This window comes from Lynx rufus, unplaced genomic scaffold (genome assembly GCF_022079265.1).
Source record: "Lynx rufus isolate CCGP_SWC_20201006 ecotype Redwood Valley unplaced genomic scaffold, mLynRuf1.p SCAF_2, whole genome shotgun sequence".
NCBI lineage: Eukaryota > Metazoa > Chordata > Mammalia > Carnivora > Felidae > Lynx > Lynx rufus.
This window is the reverse complement of record NW_025814834.1, coordinates 137,214,212-137,230,418: the sequence shown is the minus strand read 5'-3', so window position 1 is coordinate 137,230,418 and position 16,207 is coordinate 137,214,212. Positions and strand designations below refer to the sequence as shown.

The 16,207-nt window shown below is 34.8% G+C and overlaps 1 protein-coding gene across 2 annotated transcripts in view; it reads left to right on the top strand.

Annotated features, from left to right (window-relative positions):
- The window catches only part of AGL (amylo-alpha-1, 6-glucosidase, 4-alpha-glucanotransferase), an 82,801-nt gene that overhangs the window by 31,446 nt on the left and 35,148 nt on the right, over positions 1–16,207 (top strand). For both annotated transcript variants that reach the window (XM_047084063.1, XM_047084064.1), the window contains exons 8-21: positions 2,545–2,671; positions 3,251–3,353; positions 3,449–3,546; positions 4,441–4,580; positions 5,634–5,821; positions 7,412–7,535; positions 8,350–8,513; positions 9,082–9,183; positions 9,303–9,458; positions 9,556–9,706; positions 12,117–12,241; positions 12,331–12,443; positions 12,783–12,917; positions 15,949–16,079. In XM_047084063.1, the coding sequence (XP_046940019.1) occupies positions 2,545–2,671; positions 3,251–3,353; positions 3,449–3,546; positions 4,441–4,580; positions 5,634–5,821; positions 7,412–7,535; positions 8,350–8,513; positions 9,082–9,183; positions 9,303–9,458; positions 9,556–9,706; positions 12,117–12,241; positions 12,331–12,443; positions 12,783–12,917; positions 15,949–16,079 (1,857 nt within the window). The remainder of the gene's footprint in view (positions 1–2,544; positions 2,672–3,250; positions 3,354–3,448; positions 3,547–4,440; positions 4,581–5,633; positions 5,822–7,411; positions 7,536–8,349; positions 8,514–9,081; positions 9,184–9,302; positions 9,459–9,555; positions 9,707–12,116; positions 12,242–12,330; positions 12,444–12,782; positions 12,918–15,948; positions 16,080–16,207) is intronic.

Genomic DNA, 16,207 nt, shown 5'->3' with positions numbered 1-16,207 from the left:
TCATATGCGAAATATATATGGGTTTGTTATCTATACTATTACAGTGATCTTTTATTCACTCTACCAATATTGAAGACTGTTTTATCATTTACACTGATTGTGTAGCTTTTTCTTTTTTTTCAAACACTTCTTGGCAGTTTTCATATGGTTACTCTAATTTAATTTAATTTAATTTAATTTAATTTAATTTAATTTAATTTTAATTTGTATATAGTGCAACAATGATTTTGGGAGTAGATTCCTTAATGCCCCTTACCCATTTAGCCCATCCCCTCCCCAAACCCCTCCAATAACCCTCTGTTTGTTCTCCATATTTAAGAGTCTCTTATGTTTTGTACCCCTCCCTGTTTTTATATTATTTTTGCTTCCCTTCCCTTGTGTTCATCTGTTCTGTGTCTTAAAGTCCTCATATGAGTGAAGTCATATGGTATTTGTCTTTCTCTGACTGACTAATTTTGCTTAGCATAATATCCTCTAGTTCCATCCACGTAGTTGCAAATGGCAAGATTTCATTCTTTTTGATTGCCAAGTAATACTCCATTGTATATGTATACCACATCTTCTTTATCCATTCTTCCATCGATGGACATTTGGGTTCTTTCCATACTTTGGCTATTGTTGATAGTGCTGCTATAAACATTGGGGTGCATGTGCCCCTTCAAAACAGCATACCTGTATCCCTTGGATAAATACCTAGTAGTGCAATTGCTGGGTCATAGGGTAGTTCTATTTTTAGTTTTTTGAGGAACCTCCATACTGTTTTCCAGAGTGGCTGCACCAGTTTGCATTTCCACCAGCAGCGCAAAAGAGATCCTCTTTCTCCGCATCCTCGCCAACATCTGGTGTTGCCTGAGTTGTTAATATTAGCCATTCTGCCAGGTGCGAGGTGGTATCTCATGGTGGTTTTGATCTGTATTTCCCTGATGATGAGTGATGTTGAGCATTTTTTCATGTGTTGGTTGGCCATCTGAATGTCTTCTTTGGAGAAGTGTCTATTCATGTCTTTTGCCCATTTATTCACTGGATTATTTGTTTTTTGGGTGTTGAGTTTGATAAGTTCTTTATCATTTTGGACACTAACACTATCTGATATGTAATTTGCAAATATCTTCTCCCATTCCATCAGTTGCCTTTTAGTTTTGCTGATTATTTCCTTCCCTGTGCAGAAACTTTTTATTTTAAGGAGATCCTGGTAGTTAATTTTTGCTTTTGTTTCCCTTGCCTCTGGAGACATGTTGAGTAAGAAATTGCAGTGGCCAAGGTCAAAGAGGTTTTTGCCTGCTTTTTCCTCGAGGATTTTGATGGCTTCCTGTCTTACATTTAGGTCTTTCATTCATTTTGAGTTTATTTTTGTGTATGGTGTAAAAAAGTGGTCCAGGTTCATTTATCTGCATGTTGCTGTCCAGTTTTCCCAGCACCACTTGCTGAAGAGACTGTCTTTATTCCATTGGATGGATATTCTTTCCTGCTTTGTCAAAGATTAGTTGGCCATATGTTTGTGGGTCCATTTCTGGGTTCTTTATTCTGTTCCATTGATCTGAGTGTCTGTTTTTGTGCCAGTACCATACTTGATGATACAGTTTTGTAATACAGCTTTAAGTCCAGAATTATAATGCCTCCTGTGTTGGTTTCCTTTTTCAAGATTGCTTTGGCTATTTGGGGTCTTTTCTGATTCCATACAAATTTTACGATTGTTTGTTCTAGCTTTGTGAAGAATGCTGGTATTATTTTGATAGGTATTGCTCATATGGTTACTCTTGCAGATGAACCTCAGACACTAGATTTTAAGAGTTTATATATATTTTATCTTATTTTGTGCTTTTATAAGCCACTTCAAGATCTCTTTAGAATAAGCCAGATATTAATTAGTAATTATAAAATCAAGCCCAGTGGGGGCAATCCTGCACAACACCTAATTTACTAAGAACAAGTTCCAGAAAAGACATGAAAATTCCTCCCACAGAGCATTTATTTACTTTTTACTTTTTTATTTTTATGTAAGGAATATGCTTGTTGGTGAAAAGGAAAAAAGTATAGAAACAACCCTGTGTGCTTCTTTCAGAGAATGTAAAGAAACACTTTTGAATAGAAAGCAGTCTTTGAAGAAAAAGACCTCCTGATATTAGTGTATTTGCTAACACCTAAAAAGAAAACTTGTGCCACCAGCATCCTTAATGCCCTAAAAAATGTATAGTAGAATAAGTGAATGCTGACTGAAGCAGAAAAGTGGGGAAGTGTTTGAACTGATAGGAATCCCTGTGTTTTTCTTCTATAATGTTCTTGTCTCTCCCTCCCTCCCTTCACCCCCCACCCCGCCCTCTCTGTGTATATATATATATGTGTGAGTGTGTGTGTGAGTGTGTGTGTGAATGTGTGTGTGTTAGGTGGTGTTCAGGAAGATGGGGGTAGGAAGGCTGCTTGTGAAATAAACATTTTATTTTCTATGAAAAAATTGTAAATTAAAAATTTGGAATCAGTAATGATTACAATCTCCTTGTGGATATTTGCATTTAAGATATCATCTTTTCTTGCTCTTGCTTTCAGAAAATAGGAAAATAACAACCAAACCTGATCCAAAGAAACACCTTAAGATTATTCAAGATCCTGAATACAGAAGGCTTGGCTGTACTGTAGATATGAACATTGCACTAGCAACTTTCATACCACATGAGTATGTTATGTATTTTTCCTACAAAATAAAGGATGATATTAGTTACAAACCTTCACGGCTAGTATTACTATTATGCTATTTCTTAGAATCCTGAATAGAAAATTAAATAAATGAATTTGCCATAATTCTACTCCTTCAAATGCATGATGCTTTCCTCTATTTTCTGTATGCTGGTCCGTGTTCCTATATGTGTACATAAAATTTTTTACAATTGGAAAACTTCTTCAGCTATAATTAAGATCCTGATGAATATATTTAAATATATTCATCCACCCTTGTGAGAAAATGTTTAAATGTAGAATTTTAAAACCATTCAAGGGGCGCCTGGGTGGCTCAGTCGGTTGAGCGTCCGACTTCAGCCAGGTCACGATCTCGTGGTCCGTGAGTTCGAGCCCCGCGTCGGGTTCTGGGCTGATGGCTCGGAGCTTGGAGCCTGCTTCCGATTCTGTGTCTCCCCCTCTCTCTGCCCCTCCCCCGTTCATGCTCTGTCTCTCTCTGTCTCAAAAATAAATAAACGTAAAAAAAAAAAATTTTTAAAAACCATTCAATATTAAGTGTGTATTGCTGTCTCTGCTCTAGCAATGGGCCAGCCGCAATTAATGAATGCTGTAACTGGTTCCGCAAGAGAATTGAGGAATTAAATTCAGAGAAGCACCAACTTGTGAACTATCATCAGGAACAGGTTTCACCTACTTTTGAACTACTGATTTTCTTTGAGTCTTAATAATGTGTGTTGTTGTTGGTTTTACTGACATAACCTCATTTAATGTGTTCTAGGCAGTTAATTGCCTCTTGGGAAATGTGTTTTATGAACGACTGGCTGGCCATGGTCCTAAACTAGGACCTGTCACTAGAAAACATCCTTTAGTTACCAGGTATTCCATTTTTGTTTTCTTCTCATTAAAGGTTAAAAATAGAAAATTGTATTTTACTTCTCAGTTTAATCTGAATGCTTCCTTTAATGTGTAACTCCAGTACATTTTTTAATTGAAATGGAAGTTTTGATTTGGTAGCTAGGCTTAATATTAATTAATTTTGTTAGTCCAGTGTTTAGAGAAACTATCATCACTATGAACCAATTTATAATCATTTACAATAATGTTTCTGGAGGACTGTGTACTCACTATAATAAACTCAATGTCAATCAAATTGAACCAGCATTTAGCTCCTTATCTTGTAGGTCATGTGCAGCACAGATTAGGCAACTGAAGTGTAGTAACAGCTTTTACAAAGTAACATCAATACCTCAGTGATTTTCTTAGTTATTTTATGAGATTTTTTAAGTTATTATTTAAGATGTTAACCAGAGAATGCTATAATGCTAACTGTGCATTTCTCAAAGCTAGTAGATTTACTCAGAAAATCTTCTGGGGGCACCTGGGTGGCTCTGTTGGTTAAGTATTCTAATTTAGCCTAGGTCATGATCTCACTGTTCCCAAATTCAAGCCCTGTGTCAGGCTCTGTGCTGACAGCTCAGAGCCCAGAGCCTGTTTCAGATTCTGTGTCTCCTCTCTCTCTCTCTCTGTGCCCCTCCCCCACTCACTTTCTATCTCTCTCTCAAAAATAAGTAAACATTTTTGAAAATTTTTTAATAAAAAAAAAGGAAATCTTCTGAAGGTTTTGACCTGTAATGAAGTTTATTTTCTGTAGTGTCGAACTAATCTTACTTTATTTGCTAAGGAGGAAGTACTATATTTTGATAGTACTAATTTAAATTGTTTCCAAAGAGTTTCTCCCTGTGGATTTAATACTTAATTGTATCTCCATAGATATTTTACTTTCCCATTCGAAGAAATGACCCTCTCCACAGAAGAATCTATGATTCATCACCCAAATAAAGCTTGTTTTCTGATGGCACATAATGGGTGGGTAATGGGAGATGATCCCCTTCGAAACTTTGCTGAACCAGGTATATCATTTTTGTTAACTTCTCTGTGGATAGGGAAAGAAAACTTTATGGCAAGCTCAAAATATAAACTATTTCATTGACTTTTTTTCCCCACTAGGCTAATGGTTCTTAAAGTATTTCATCACAGAGGTGCCAGAAGTGCACGCAGTTTGAGAGAGAAGAGAAGGGATTGACGAAAAAGATGGGATTCATCTTTTCCTTTCCCCCTTCTTTCCCTCCTTCTCATATGGTCAACTAGAATGGCTTTTACCTATTTTATATGATGGTTCTGCACAAGGTTTTATTTGGTCAAAAATTTAACCTATTGCATTTTTAAAATACATTTGACACTATTGCTATTACAATTATATTACCTTAAGAGATATTTCATTCAGTAGCCAGAGAGGTATTAAGGTATTTGAATAGCAGTTACACTAAATTCAGCTTTCAGGTTCCCTCTCTCTCCTAGCATTTTATTTTTCTACAGCTGTTTCTTTGCCAGGAAGAATTTTGCTGGGGACCCCTCAATATATTTGTTTTTTTTAACATTTCAGAAGTCTGTTTTAATGACATTAAATTTAATTCAAAAATATCATTTTTTAAAAAAGAATGTACTTTGGGTTTAAGTATCTCTGCATTCCCCTTTCTAGTTATTCTAAGTGAGAAAAGGCCTTCTGCCCTAGGCTGTGGATGTAATGTAACTTATCGCCAACAATGAGTAACAAGGTGGAAAGGCAGGTTTAAATGTTTTTGGTAAAACTCTATCTTCAAAGGGCCTGTGATACTACTGCTACAGTTTAACTTTCAGAAGCAACTTGAATTTTTGACATTAAGCATACATTTTTAGAAGAGACTGTCACAGAATTTTGGTGAAATAGATGTAAGATATAAAATAATATTAACTTTGTAAAACTTTATAAATTTAGATGCCGATACCATTTTAGACATAATTTTAACCAATATATGGTTTGTGGTAGAAATAGTCGGTGTGATTTAAAAACAGCAGTATTTCCTTGAAGTAATTGTTTTTATTCTATTTCCTGACCCACTGAAAGCAAGCTCCTTTCTTAACAGGTTCAGATGTTTATCTAAGGAGAGAACTTATTTGCTGGGGAGACAGCGTCAAATTACGCTATGGGAATAAACCAGACGACTGTCCTTTTCTCTGGGCACACATGAAAAAATACACTGAAATAACTGCGACTTATTTCCAGGGAGTGCGTCTTGATAACTGCCACTCAACACCCCTTCACGTAGCTGAGGTACAGAAAAACAATTCATCTGCATTAAAAAAAAGAAATGTAGTGTTCTTTCCTCGCTTTCCTTAAATAAAACATGCAAATACGTGTTTCCTTTTGCTAGTTAGACACTGGCATTGAGTTGGTGGGAGTATTTAGCACTTTGGCATAATTTCACAGTTGTAACAGAATCTTTTGATGCAGTTGCTATGGAATACTGGGCTATAAAATGTTTGATAGGTTAATATTTTTATTTTAATTTAGGGAAGTAGATCATATTGTCTCTGATAATATATACATAACCATACTGTCATGCATATTGTTAACATATTATTACTATTTTATTATTAACTTTAAATAATATTTTAGTGGTATATAAATTTCAATTTGTCTTATTCTTGTTATTCTTAATTTGCTTTTAATATATTAATAGACACTGTGAAGTCACCTGTTACATATTATGTTATTATTTAAGCACTAACATTACAGCATATTGAAGCTAGTTTTAGCCTCTTTCAATCAATTTGTAATTAATTATTTATAAAAGTGTAAGTGTAAACATAAAGGTTGTTTATCCCTCTTCGGGCTTTTTTACAGAAACTGAAACAGTGCCAAAATTTATAGCATTATCTTCTACCTAATACAGCTTTGAAAACACTTAAAATTTTCATCCCGTTTATAAGACCTTTGATAGCTTCCCAGTGACAACTTACTATTCTTTCGGAATGTGTGCATATCTGGAAAATACCTATTATTCTAAAGCCGTATTATAATGAATATGTTTCAAGTCCTATGATGAAAAATTGACTTGATTTGGAAGACTTTAGTGAACATTAGTTAAGATGGTAGCACATTTTTTAGCTCCAAAAACTAGCAGAGGTCTTTTTCTTATTGTACTTTTAGCAACAGCCATATATACATATTTCTAAGGTTGTTATTACGACAAAACAGAAAATTAAAACTCAGTCTCCTTAATTTTGAGTTACAAAATCCTCTAGGATTTTACTTGTTAGCTGATAGAATTTCAATTATTTTGTTAACCTTTTTACAAATGTTACATGAAAAAAATTGGAATTGATTTAATTTCTGATTAAGATTTTACTACCATCTGTAGGAAAAGCTAGCTTTAGTATGGTTCGTCAGACCTAATCTTTGCAATAGCTAAATGATTCACCATCAGGGAATTTCCTAATAATGGCTTAGTCAGCTGCCTGAAAATTAATAGTCTGGTTAGAGTATTAAAAACAAATGCACATAAAACAGGGGGAAAGCCTAGCAGAATCACAGCAGTATGGTTTACGTTTTTTAATGTGACAATAACATTTTTCTTCTTCCTTTTTTTGCCCCCCTTGTGTTTCTATATCTTTGCAAAATCTAATCTTCCTTTTTAACTGTTTGCTATTTATAAATTCTCTTGTTTCCTCTGTGTATTGGTCCGTTTTATGTTTTCTTACATGTGTACAATTAAATTTATTTGGAAATTCCTCTTGGATTTCCATTTTGTCTTGCTCCATGATATTTTCCTATGTCAAATCCATGCCTAGTTCTGCCTCCTTTCCTTCCCCACTACTCGCTTTTCTCTTTGTGTTACATGTGTGACTGTGCTTTTTGCAGTACATGTTGGATGCTGCTAGGAAATTGCAACCCAATTTGTATGTAGTAGCTGAACTGTTCACGGGAAGCGAAGACCTGGACAATGTCTTTGTTACTAGACTGGGCATTAGCTCCCTAATAAGAGGTAGGCTTGTTGACATGTATTTCCCATCTGAAACTTTAGTTTTTGTTCAAGTAGATTAAAGGCATTTAATAGCTTTACATACAATGTTTAGTAACTTCCAACATAGTTAATGTTCTTTTAAATACTCTATACAAAATTTTCTGTAACTCAGTCTGTTTTTATTAGGAAAAATTTCCACTTTGGGGAAAAATATCTCATTAAAAGTATTTTTCAATGTTTATTTATTTATTTTGAGAGAGGGAGACAGAGTGCAAGCAGGGGAGGGGCAGAGAGAGAGGGAGACACAGAATCTGAAGCAGGCTCCAGGCTCAGAGCTGTCAGCACAGAGCCTAACGTGGAGCTCAAACTGGTGACCCATGAGATCATGAGTTGAACCCAAGTCGGAGGCTTAACCAACTGAGCCACCCAGGCACCCCCAAAATATCTCATTTTTAGATTGAAAGACCAGTAGGATGAATTGATGACTCATGAACAAAAGTATTTTTTTGTTTTTGAAAATCTACAAATCTGTTTTTCATCTCCTACTTGGATAGATGATATAATCTTAGGTTTTTTCCCATAGATTTTATATAACCAACATCCTAATAAACAACATGTGTTCCCTTTTACCTACATAAGCCTTTTCTTAGGCTAAGTTATAGAGAAGACTTTTTTGTCACTTAAAGTAATAGACATTTGTTTAAATGTTTAAAGTAGTTTTATTTTTTATAATATTTATGTGGCCTTTGTTTGGAAAGTTAGTTATGATAAGAAACCTAACCTCTTCTGGACAATAATAATGAAGATTGTTAAAATATTTTGTAATGCTTTGCAGAGGCAATGAGTGCATATAATAGCCATGAAGAAGGGAGGTTAGTTTATAGATATGGAGGAGAACCTGTTGGATCCTTTGTTCAGCCTTGTCTGAGGCCTTTAATGCCAGCTATTGCACACGCCCTGTTTATGGATATTACCCATGATAATGAGTGTCCTATTGTGGTAAGCATCTAATCTCTTTCTTGTGTTTACTTATTTTGCTAAATTCATGTAGAATTTAAGAAATGTAATGGATCAACATAGGAGAAAAAAAAGAGAGAGAGACACTAACCATAAAAGAGACTCAAGTATAGAGAACAAACTGAGGGTTGCTGGAGAGGAGGTAGGTGGGGGCATGGGCTAAATGAAATGGGTGATGGGTATTATGGAGGGCACTTGTGATGAGCACTGGGTGTTGTATGTAAGTGATGAATCACTCAGTTCTACACCTGAAACTAATGTTACACACTGGATGTTAACTAACTGGAATTTAAATAAAAACTTGAAAAAGGAAAAATCAATAAATAAGTGTTTTGATACTTAGTTCTCTGATACTTAGTGGCAATAATATCTACATACTTCAGAATCGTGTCTTAGATTTATAAGTGATTGTGGTACATAGTTTTTTAATGTTTTATTTGTTTTAAAGCATATGAATGTCTTATAGTGTGTAACTATGTATCCTTTACTTTACTTTGCATTTAAAAGAAAATAAACTTGGTTGTTTTTTTGTTTGTTTATTGTTCTCTAGCATAGGTCAGAATATGATGCTCTCCCGAGTACCACGATTGTTTCTATGGCATGTTGTGCTAGTGGAAGTACTAAAGGCTATGATGAATTAGTGCCTCATCAGGTGTGTTTGTGTGTTGTTTTTTTTTTTAAATCCACAATGGCCAACAACCTTGAGCACTTTTACCAAAAGTTCTCATTATAATTAAAATGTATACATGGCTAAGTTTTAACTTTGTTCAGATTTCAGTGGTTTCTGAAGAACGGTTTTATACTAAGTGGAATCCTGGAGCATCGCCATCAAATACAGGTGAAGTTAATTTCCAAAGTGGAATTATTGCAGCCAGATGTGCTATCAATAAACTTCATCAAGAGCTTGGGGCCAAAGGTTTCATTCAGGCAAGAAACTAAATTTTTGTTAAGTTTCTTAAGGTTTAATTTCAGAGTAAGTCTTTCCAGTTTGAGTGCTAATGTGTTTTCTCTTTCTGTTTCTCAGGTGTATGTGGATCAGGTTGATGAAGACATAGTGGCAGTAACAAGACATTCGCCCAGTATTCATCAGTCTGTTGTGTCTGTATCTAGAACTGCTTTCAGGAATCCTAAGACCTCATTTTACAGCAAGGAAGTACCTCAAATGTGCATCCCTGGTAATGCAATATATCCTTGGTATATTGTGATTATATTACTTTGTTGTATTAAATTGTAATTATATAGCATATATTATAACACATTGCAAGTATAGCTGTAGTTGAGAAAAAGAATTTGAAATTTTGGGTAAGTTGGGGCACCTGGCTGGCTCAGGGTCGTGAGTTCAAGCCCCATGTTGGGTATAGAGCTTACTTTAAAAAAAGAATGGAAGAAAGGAATTAATTTGGGGGAACTTACATTTTTACTACATGGAACAAAACCTGGTCAGAAATATTCTCAAATATTAACATTTTTTGAGTTGTGAAATAGCTTTATTTTTATCTTAATACATTCCCATATTTCCTAATTTTTATAAAACCTACATGTATTTCTTTTATACCCAAGAAATATATGTGTACATTCATGTGTCTGTATGTATATTTGTGTGTGTGTATTTGTGTATGTGCATGTACATACCTACACACTTATATAAACCAAAGTAAAAAATAGTTTAATATTTAAGGCTCTTCATAACCCATCCTCAACTGCCTTCCTAGCCCTCTGTTACTCCACTATTTTAACCAGATAGATATTTTCATTGGTCCTTAAGTAGTCTTACTAACATCTATATATGTGTATTTTTCACATCTTTCAAGAACTAAAGTTCCACCTCCCTTGAAAAACCTTTTCTAAGTACTCAGTAATTTCTCTCTTTTGTGAACATACAGCAATTATAGTCTTCCCATATCTCTACTTTGACAATTATAAAATGCATCCCTGAGATATATCCTTATTATTGCTAGATTTTTTTCTAGATGTGTGTATTTTATCTCCTCACTTACTGTTATATATCATATATTCTAGCAAAACATTCTCCTGTGAGCATTAACAGCTATCCCAGTCTGTCAATTATAAGAATAGATGAAGATTCCTATAAAAATAATCATATTCTATGTCGGTTGCTAGTTGTTAAATATGCATAACTCCAATTTTTAAAAATTATCAACTTGAACAGTTTTAGGATTAAATATTCATTAGTTATTTTTAACTGTTTACAAGTGTATATTCAGTAATCTTGTCTAATTGTTGCTAATGTACATATATAGTTTTACATGGCTGGAATCAGTGTGGACAGTATTACCTCAGATTTTGTTTTGGTCTCCAATCATTACTAAAACATCCCCATTTGGTCCACGAAATTGTGATTTTCATAATGTTCAATATTTCATATTTTATTATGTTAGTATTCTATTTTTAATATTCTTTATATGTTTAACGGTGTCTTAAGTTTTGAATATACATTAGGAATAATTTTTTTCAGAATAATTTTTTCTTTTAAACAAGCTCTTAGTGGGGCGCCTGGGTGGCTCACTTGGTTAAGCATCCGACTTCGGCTCAGGTCATGATCTCATGGTCCATGGGTTCGAGCCCCGCGTCAGGCTCTGTGCTGACAGCTCAGAGCCTGGAGCCTGCTTCAGATTCTGTGTCTCCCTCTCTCTCTGACCCTCCCCCGTTCATGCTCTGTCTCTCTCTGTCTCAAAAATAAATAAAACATTAAAAAAAAAATTTAAACAAGCTCTTAGTATATATTTCGAGAAGTAGAATTTCTGGATCCAAAGGGTGCTGTTACCTATTGTCAGATTAATGGCTTAAAGCTTAAATTATTTAAATAATAAAATTCAAGTTTTATGTATCCTTTGACTCAGCACTTCTGTCCTAGGTATATCTCTGAGCAACTCTCAGATATTCCGTTAGAAGACAGGGATGAGAATATATTTGGTATATTCATACAGTGGAATGCTATTTGGCATTTGAAATAAATGAGCTGCAGCTAATGTAGCAATGCGAACAAATCTAAAATATACAGTGTTGTTTAATAGAAAGCAAGTTGCAGAACTATGTATATAATCTGAATCCATTTTAATAAAGCTTGGAAATAGGAAAATAACCTGTTGTGTCAGGAAACAGACATATGTAGTAAAAGTGCACAGGATCAGTGAACGCCAAACTGTAGATAGTAGTTACCTCTGAAGGAGAAGGAAAGGTACACATTTGTAATGTTTTCTTAAGCTAGGAAGTAGGACCTGGGTTTTTTTAATTTTTCCCTACTTTTTGTATTTCTGAAATTTTCCAATTCTTAATACAAGTCTTCTAAGTGATTTATTTTCTCTCTGCTTAAAATTAGGAAGGTTATATATTGTTCCTGAGAGCTAAGCCATTATTACTTGAATAAGATCTCTTTTCAAATAAATCTTTGTTAATTTATGTTTTAAAAGCAAAAACATTGTGTGAAAAATGCATCTTGGGTACAATCATCTACCCTCAGACTGATATTTCATATTCAACTTTAAGTTATTTTAAAACCCTTTAGCAATTCCTAATTTCAGGTGGTTTAATATGAAATTTTATTAACATTTCATGTATTCCTAGGCAAAATTGAAGAAGTAGTTCTTGAAGCCAGAACTATTGAGAGAAATGCAAAACCTTATCGGAAGGATGAGAATTTCATCAATGGAATGCCAAATATCACAGTAGAAATTAGAGAACATATTCAGGTATTTGGGACTCTAATCTTACTGCTGTATTTAACATTTTAAGGACATTAGAATTATTTGTTAAATGGTCTTATACAATTTTTTTCAAGCTTAGTGAAAGTAAAATTGTTAAACAAGCTGGAGTTGCCACAAAAGGACCCAACGAATATATTCAAGAAATAGAATTTGAAAACTTGTCTCCAGGAAGTGTTATTATATTCAGGTATGTTGGAATTCAAATTGTTGACTTTGTTTGTTTTTGGGTTTGTTTTTTTTTAATGTCTATTTATTTTTTAGAGAGAGAGACAGAGTGCAAGCAGGGGAGGGGCAGAGAGAAAGGGAGACACAAAATCCAAAGTAGGCTCCAGGCTCAGAGCTGTCAGCACAGAGCCCAACGTGGGGCTCAAACTCGTCAACCAAGAGATCATGACCTGAGCCAAAGTCAGACCTTAACCAACTGAGCCACCCAGGCGCTCCTTTGTTTGTAAAATAGATTATATATTGAGTTAATTTGGAATAAATCATTCCTAAAAAGTAACTATTTTTTAATTAACATTTTCAGAGTTAGTCTTGATCCACATGCACAAGTCGCTGTTGGAATTCTTCGAAATCATCTGACACAGTTCAGTCCTCACTTTAAATCTGGAAGCCTTGCTGTTGACAACTCAGATCCTATATTAAAAATTCCTTTCGCTTTGTAAGTAGTTTATGGAGATTTGCCATTTTAATAACTGATCAGTTACCACAAGTCTGATTGAAGCAGTTTTTTATAAGAGTCCTCTATATCCTTGCTACTCACACGGTGGTCCAAAGGCCAGTAGTATCAGCATCATCTGTTATTAACATTTTGTCCTATTGCTTTATCATTTGTGTGTGTGCTTGCTTGTGCACTCTCTCATACTCACGCACTCTCTATGTGTAGCAATAGGTAGATACATGCAAACAGATACATACATCTCTATACACACACACACATGCACATGTACACAATTTTTCTGAACTATTTGAGGCTAAGTTACATTCATCATATTCCTTACCACATCATTTTTTAAATGAGACTGTATTGGGGAGGTGGGCGGGTGAGGGGTGGGCTAAATGGGTGATGGGTATTAAGGAGGGCATTTGTTGTGATGAGCACTGGGTATTATATGTAAGTGATGAATCACTAAATTCTACTCCTGCTAGAGTTAACATACACTATATTGCTAACTGGCTAGAATTTTTTTTTTAATTTTTCTTTAGTGTTTATTTATTTTTGAGACAGAGAAAGACAAGAGCTCAAACAGAGGAGGTTCAGAGAGAGGGAGACACAGAATCTGAGGCAGGCTCCAGGCTCCCAGCTGTCAGCACAGAGCCCGATGCAGAGCTCAAACTCACGGAGTGTGACCTGAGCCAAAGTCAGATGCTCAACAGACTGAGCAACCCAGGCGCCGCTTACTGGCTAGAATTTAAACAAAAATTTGAAACACACAAAAAGGGGGAGCATATTATTCTATTATTTGGCTATCCCCAAATTTATTTATTCAGCCTCCAGTTTTTGGACATCTAAACTACATCCAATAATTCCCTGTTATGTATGGTTTTTTTACATTCATCTTTGCCTGAATTCTTAGTCATTCCCTTACTATCTATTCCCTTACTAGGTGGTACCACATAATACCAAAAAATTTGGGTTTTGAAATTTAGAGTTGGCTTTCACTCCAGCTTCACTATTCCTAAAATAATCTTAGACAACATATTAAGATTTTCTTCATCTCAGTTTTTCCACCTGAAGAACTGGGCTGATAATAGCACCTACCTCTTAAATTTACTAAGGGTTAAATAGGATACTGCATAGAAAGCACTTAACACTTGATGGCACATAATAAATGCTCCATATATGTTTGTTGTCATAAATACTAGGATAAATTTCCAGAAACGGAATTTCTTCATAAGGCTATCTCCACATATCTGAGGCTTTTAAAACTGCCAAATCTCCTCCAGAAAGATTTTATTCTTTCAGCTCTATGTAAGGGTGTCCATTACTTGACATTGTTACCAATTCTGAGTATATATTGTTACAATGTAATGTTAAGAGCATAGAATATGGAACCAACCTGAATTGATTTCAGACTCTCATAGCTGTAAGAAGTAAGACCTTGGGCAAGCAACCTAATAGATATCAATATAGTGCCTCTTTTAAACAGCTATGATTATTTATGTAAGACACTTAGAACAGTGATTATAAGACGATGGTAAGTGATCGATGTGTGTTAGCTATTACTAATCAAATTTGTAAACATAAACTACTTTAAAGTCACATCTTAATTTGTTTTAAATATTAGTTTAGCTAAATTTTTTTTAAGTTTGTCTTTTGAGCAATCTCTACACCCAGTGTGGGTCCCGAACTCATGACCCTGAGATCAAGAGTTGCATGCTCCTCCAACTGAACCAGCCAGGCACCCCCAAGCTAAATTTTTGTTGTTGTTCACTGGCTGTCCATGAAATATCATTTTATGTACCAGTCCATTTTTCTGTTGTGTTCAACTTTTTGTTTTTATAAGAGCTTTTATCATTAAGGATATTAGCTCCATTCAAACTATTGTTAGAAAAGTAGTTGCATTCTAAAAAAAATCTGTGATGAAGCAATTTGGTGTTTCTGCACAGTACTTATAAAATGAATATTCATCCTCAGATCTACTCAGGTTATTTTGGGACAAGGCCAAGAAATATGCATTTTAATAAGCTCCAGGGAATTCATATGCAAGTTCACTGGCTATGTGTTGAAAAATATTGCCCTAGAATGGAGTTGATACTGAGACTGCTGACTGATTTGATCAAACTTTGATTCACAGACTGCGGATGAAGGAGAAGTCAGTCCCAGCTGCGGGGACAGAGTCTAGGCAGAGACAGGAAATAAAGCACAGCCAACAATAATTTTCTAAGCTGAGGCGGAACTAAAAGAGAAGGAAGGAAGTACATTCAAGAGGATTATGTGTTCACATACAACTCAGGAGGATTTGTGTTCAGTTAGGTAAAATGAAATGACTAAACAGCTAGAATTGCAAGAAAGTAGAGTTTTTGGTTGTATTCAGGTGTAGTCAGTAATACAGTCTCACTGCTACCTGGACAAAGGGAAACCAAGGCCATGATAGACACTTCCAACTACTATCAAGAAGCATCTTTATCTAAGAAAATCCTGGTTTCCTGAATAGCCCAACTAAAGGGTAATGCAACCTGTGGAAAGGAGAAAAGGAAAAGGAGAGAAATGCTACCTGATTTCTAAGGTGGTTAACTGTGACTTTTGATTATCCCTTTACTAGTCTTTGAGAAGTATTTTGATTTCAAGATAATTAGCATAAAAAGCTATTGATGTCCCACATAGAATATAAAGAAACAACTAAGCCCAACTAGAAAGATTAAAAAAGTAAATTTGTGAGAAAAAGGTGGTACCAACCAAAAAATTTTCTAGCGTACGCTAAGTAGTAAAATTTGACAATTCTTTTTTTTTTTTTTTTTTTTTTTGCTTGGAAGAAGTGTTGCTTCTAACTGAATTTTTAGCATGTTTTATCTTTAAACTACTATTCATAATGAATATTGTTTATAATGTATATCATAATGCCAAATTCCTAAAACATATATTGCTAAGACACTTTATGGTTATGATTCAGATTTTCCTCTTTAGTTTTATTGACAGCAAGTGAAATTTTACTGTATTTAACCAGTTCTCTTTATTTTCCACTTCTTAGTATTGCTTCTAAATTAACTTTGGCTGAGCTGAATCAGGTACTTTACCGATGTGAAGCAGAAGAACAAGAAGATGGTGGAGGCTGTTACGACATCCCAAACTGGTCATCTCTTAAATATGCAGGTCTTCAAGGTAAGCAAATGCAAGGATAGTTAAATCTTTGGAGGGTTTTTTTAGGGTCATATGGTGTCTTCTTTATGGAAATAGGAGTCCAGGCTCAGAATTTGACTGCTTAGGTTCAAATTGTGGCTCCGCCAGCT